This window comes from Oratosquilla oratoria, chromosome 6, assembly GCF_046742065.1.
Source record: "Oratosquilla oratoria isolate Oo_2021 chromosome 6, ASM4674206v1, whole genome shotgun sequence".
NCBI lineage: Eukaryota > Metazoa > Arthropoda > Malacostraca > Stomatopoda > Squillidae > Oratosquilla > Oratosquilla oratoria.
In genome coordinates this window covers 70,446,117-70,451,116 of record NC_134782.1, presented here as the reverse complement: position 1 = coordinate 70,451,116, position 5,000 = coordinate 70,446,117, and the positions used below count along the sequence as shown (strand labels likewise).

The 5,000-nt window shown below is 42.1% G+C and overlaps 1 protein-coding gene across 3 annotated transcripts in view; it reads right to left on the bottom strand.

Annotated features, from left to right (window-relative positions):
• LOC143026589 (cocaine esterase-like) overlaps window positions 1–5,000 on the bottom strand; it is a 271,858-nt gene that overhangs the window by 15,378 nt on the left and 251,480 nt on the right. For all 3 annotated transcript variants that reach the window (XM_076187231.1, XM_076187232.1, XM_076187233.1), the window contains 2 exons: window positions 1,881–2,053; window positions 916–1,099 (listed from right to left, as the gene is read on the bottom strand). In XM_076187231.1, the coding sequence (XP_076043346.1) occupies window positions 916–1,099; window positions 1,881–2,053 (357 nt within the window). The remainder of the gene's footprint in view (window positions 1–915; window positions 1,100–1,880; window positions 2,054–5,000) is intronic.

Here is a 5,000-nt window from a genome sequence, read left to right as displayed (position 1 = left end):
TACCCACTCCCATCCACCACCCTTTCATCTTAGCTCCTCATGGATGACGAGTCATCCCTGTATCCCGTCCACTGCCCTTGGGTCAGAAGCAATGCAGCAAGACAAAGCACATCCACAGCAAGGCCGCTTCACTTAATTGGCGACCTCACCCCTCTCTCCGTCCCCTCATGCAGAAGACAAGACAGGGAGGAATCCCTTCAGGCTGCGTCAAAATACCATTTACACAAAACCACTCCCTAGTCACCCCTCCCCACTCCCTCCCTTCCATCACAGTATCATCTATACACAGCCATTGTCCACTCAATCCTATCTCCTGCCATCTACCTTCTTTGCTCAACGCCCATTTCAGTCCACCCATCCATCTCTTCCTCGGTCATCCCCTCATGTTAATTCCATCCAGCTCTGCCTTCCACATTCCTTTTACTAACCTTTCTCCACTCATTCTTTCCATGCGTCCAAATCATTCATAATGATTAATGACAACAACAACAACAACAATAATAATAATAATAATAATAATAAAACATCAACAATAATAACAAAACATCAACAATAACAACAACAACAATAATGAAATAATAATAATAATAATAATAATAATAATAATAATAATAATAATAATAACAATAGTTGTAATAGTAATGACAATAATAATAATAATAATAACAACAATAATAATAATAGCACCAACAACAATAATAAATGATAAATAAAAATAATGATAATAATAATAATAAAAGATAAATGAAAATAAATAAAATATATATATAAAAATAATAATAATAGTAATAACAGTAATAATAATAATAACGATGGTAATGATAATACACTCGAGATATTCACATCAAAGATTAACGAGTAAACGAATACCAAACCTGAAAACTACTCCCTAAATGTTAGAGCCGAGACACTTACATTTCTTAAACCAAATAGACACCTCGTCCCTGGTCAGGGCCATTAGGAGTGGCACTGGAGGAACTGAGCCCTCCTCCAGCAACTGCAGAGGAGGCTTGGGCAGGAAGGCTCCCTCGACGTTGCCCTCGACGACAGGCGCGAAGGACACGCCCAAAGAATCCCAGACGAGAGAACTCTCGAACATCTGGTGACACGATGGAAAACATCTTGCGAGATCGAAAGTTGGGAAACTGGAGAATAAACGTGGTACACTAGGCTAGCATGCTACTTGCTTTTTTTGTTTCGTTTGGCCAATATCCCACTTGGGAGTGTTTACAAAAGAACCTGTTGCCTGACAGACGTATCAGCAGGATTGTGGGGGGAGACGTACGGACTGCTACAGAAGGTTTTAATGTGGCTTTTCATTATGTGAATGAAGAGACGATGAAAAAACTCATAGAAATCCTGACAGAAGATGCAAAACCATGAGAAAAATAAGATAAGAAGGAATAGCAATTTATTACAAAACTATCATAAGAGTATGTATGACTAGAGCAACTGCAAATAAAATGCAAAGTATTAGAAATGGGTCAATGTTGAAAAAAAAAAAAAAATGAATTACCCAACGGGAAAGTGAAAAAATGACAAAAACAATAGAGAAACACTTGACAGTGTTGGTCAACTTGTCATCCTACCAAACATATAAACATGATTGTGGGTGAAACATACGAATTCCTGTACATTGCAAATAGTTTAAAACAGCAAAATAAACACACGCAGGCACACAAACACACAAAAATAAATTGAATGAGGAAACAGTGAGTGCAAAAACTATACAAGAATCTAAGATCAAACTGGATACTGAAAGTTACAAAAGCGGGTCAATACGAGCATAGCTCTCTTTCCGTAATATACAACTAGGTAAGATACACGCGCAGACACATCTATCCACCGCCCACTCAGTTAGACACACTGGCTCGCCTTACTTGGTTGATAGCATCGGGTTTGACGGTCCGTAGGCAGGTGACAAGGGCGTGGGAGGAGGCCTCCGGGCAGCCCAGAAGCCTGGCCAGCTTCCGGGCGGAGTGATCATAGCGCGGCTGGAGGCTCCAAGGGGCGAGGGCACAGCCGGAGTGCATGAGGGCGCGAGAGAAGAGTCCTGAGGGCGGAGGGGTAGGTTGTTTACTTCAGTCAGCGCCGCCATCGTCAACACACACAAACTAAAGCAAAACAACAGGTATGTTATTGGCAGTCGAGGACGAGGGTGACACAAAATTGGAGTTCGGATATTTAAGGAACACCGACACTATGTACGTCGGGCAGGCCACGCACCTCGACGTGCAAACGCAAAGATAATCGCGCTCAATCATACAACGATCAGAAAACATTCACAAACACACACACATACAAACACACGCTCGCACACTACTCTCTCTCTCTCTCTCTCTCTCTATATATATATATATATATATATATACACACATTCACAGATATAGCTTATATTCTGACACCAATCAACCCACTCACTCACAACTACAAACCCACCGGCACGCACGCTCTCTCTCTCTCTCTCTCTCTCTCTCTCTCTCTCACACACACACACACACACACACACACACACACACACACATATATATATATATACATATATATATATATATACATATATATATATATACATACATATATATACATATATATATATACACATATATATGCATATATATATACACACACACACATATATATATATATACATATATATAAATATATATATATATATATATATATACACACGAGGCGTGTTTATTATGTACCGCTTTGAAATAAAAATAAAACAAGTAGACTTTTCGTGACAATTTTATTTCTACGTGAAAGCCTGTACTGTAATCTACTTTTCAACACAATTATGGAATCATCTGACCGTGTTTAAGTTTGTTTGTGAGTATTTGAAATGCCTCCTCCGATTGAGAATGCCGCCGACTGTGAAATACGCGCTATGATTTGTTTTCTTACTGCTAAAGGCGTGAAAGCGGCTGAAATTCATCGTCAGATCAGTGAACTGTATGGAGAAAACATTATGAGTGATGGGATGGTGTGGAAATGGATGAGAGCTTTTAAAGATGACCGTACAAATGTGCATGATGAGGAACGAAGTGAACGACCTTCACTCATTATTGATGGTTTGGTGCAGAATGTTGATGAAAAGGTGAAAGTAAACAGACGCTTTACGATTTCGTCGTTATCTGATGAGTTTCCTGAAGTGTCAAGAAGCGTGGTTTATGAAATTGTGACTGAACACTTAAACTATCGAAAGTTATGCTCACGCCGGGTACCAAAAATGCTGACTGAGATTCACAAAAGCAAACGTTTAGCCAGTTCTTTGACTTCCCTAGAGCGGTATAACCAGGAAGGTGACCAGTTTTTAAGCCAAATTGTGACTCACTAGTCCTTATAGATTAATTAACTGGTCATGGACATAAGGCAGGGATAAATTTTATCTACACATTTCTTTTTCAATTACGATTCGGCTAAGGACTCATGGTAAAGTATATGCACCCACCACCTTGGCAATGTAGGCGAAGGGTAGTCGCGGACCTTGTTGCTTATCTTAAAGGTTCGAGTCAGGCAACCCAGTCGACGTAGCATTCCGAACCCGCAGATGCCGTCCTTCCTGGCCTGAGCAGAGGACCAAGGAGGCGTGCTGCTTGTCCTGGGGCACACCTCAGTGCAACCACGGCACTGGGACGCCACTTAACCTCTGGGCCTCCCATTTCCAGGTCTTAAGAGGATGGGCACGTGGGTGTGGGGCAGTAACCCATAACGGGGTTGGATGACCACTGACTCATAAAGAGTTCCTCTACCCTATCGATGATTCTCTCTCTCTTTCCTTTTCTATCCATTTTGGTATACAGTAGCCGGTTTTACCGCCGATAGCCCGATGATGTGGCAGGTAGTATTGGGTTACCTGGTACCAGTATACATACGTCCACAACACCAAAATACCTTTAAGGCCCTAATCACAATCATACCAGCGGTCTGAAACGCGCAGAAACCGCGGTGGTACCACATAGTCAAGGAAAAACTGCAAGGTTGTGTGTGAACGCCTCCATTGACTTACCTTGAAACCACGGGTGTGGACAGAGCGGCCTTACTCCGCATAAATGGAGTGGCCCAGTCAGTGCATAAACCCACACTTCTGCCATTGCAGTACCCATTTGTCCCTCTTCCCATCTTAGAACCAAGTGGATGAAGGTTCAATATGTCCCCTACCACACCACCCAGGTCAAAGGCAAAGGGGTTATCACATTGGGCTACTTCTTCAACCTCCGATTCATTAGCGATACCGCCCACCTCCAGAACTTTTTCCACCATAAAATCACTCTCTGGCAAACTATTTTGTTTCTTCAGCAATTTACATAGAATGTCATTTGATATGCTGGAGGAGAATTGTTTTCTTCCAGTATTTTAGATTTCTTTCCCAAAGTTGAAGGTTGCAAATCTGCCTTTGTAATCCTTTGTAAATCTCAATGTAGCTAGATACAAGGCTTCCACAGCAGGGCGTGAGAACTGGAGCTGGTGTACCCCATTACTTCGTTACACGGCTTTGGATAATTCCATTCAGGTTAGGGAAGGACATCGTAACAAAGGGCTTGGTGGAAAATTAGCTCTTTTTGTACCGCATTTCTTGTCACTGTCCTTGATGCCAGCCTATTTTGTCGTTGTCGTCCCCTACAGTGTCTGGCTGAGCACTCCCGTCTCCAAAAGGAATACCGCGGCTAGAACGAGGGTTTCCCCACAAATCCCTTATAGAGTGTATATTGTGCTGTTGGCGTGTATGTGTATAATACAGTCTTTCATGACGTGTTGTATAGTAAAGGGTGAAGTGTTGCATCATGGACAGCTATCTGCAATGCTGTCATTCAGCCTCTTCTGGTAGCTTAGAAGGACTGGACTGTGGTCGCACGGCAGCCTGGCCAGGGTCTGGCATGCAGCGGCAGCAGCAGCAGCAATGTGTGAAGTTTTTGAGTTTGTTGATGGAAGGCTATTTTTAATTACCTCCATAAAAGGTTGTGCTCTATTAGTAATGAAAAAGCCTAACTCGA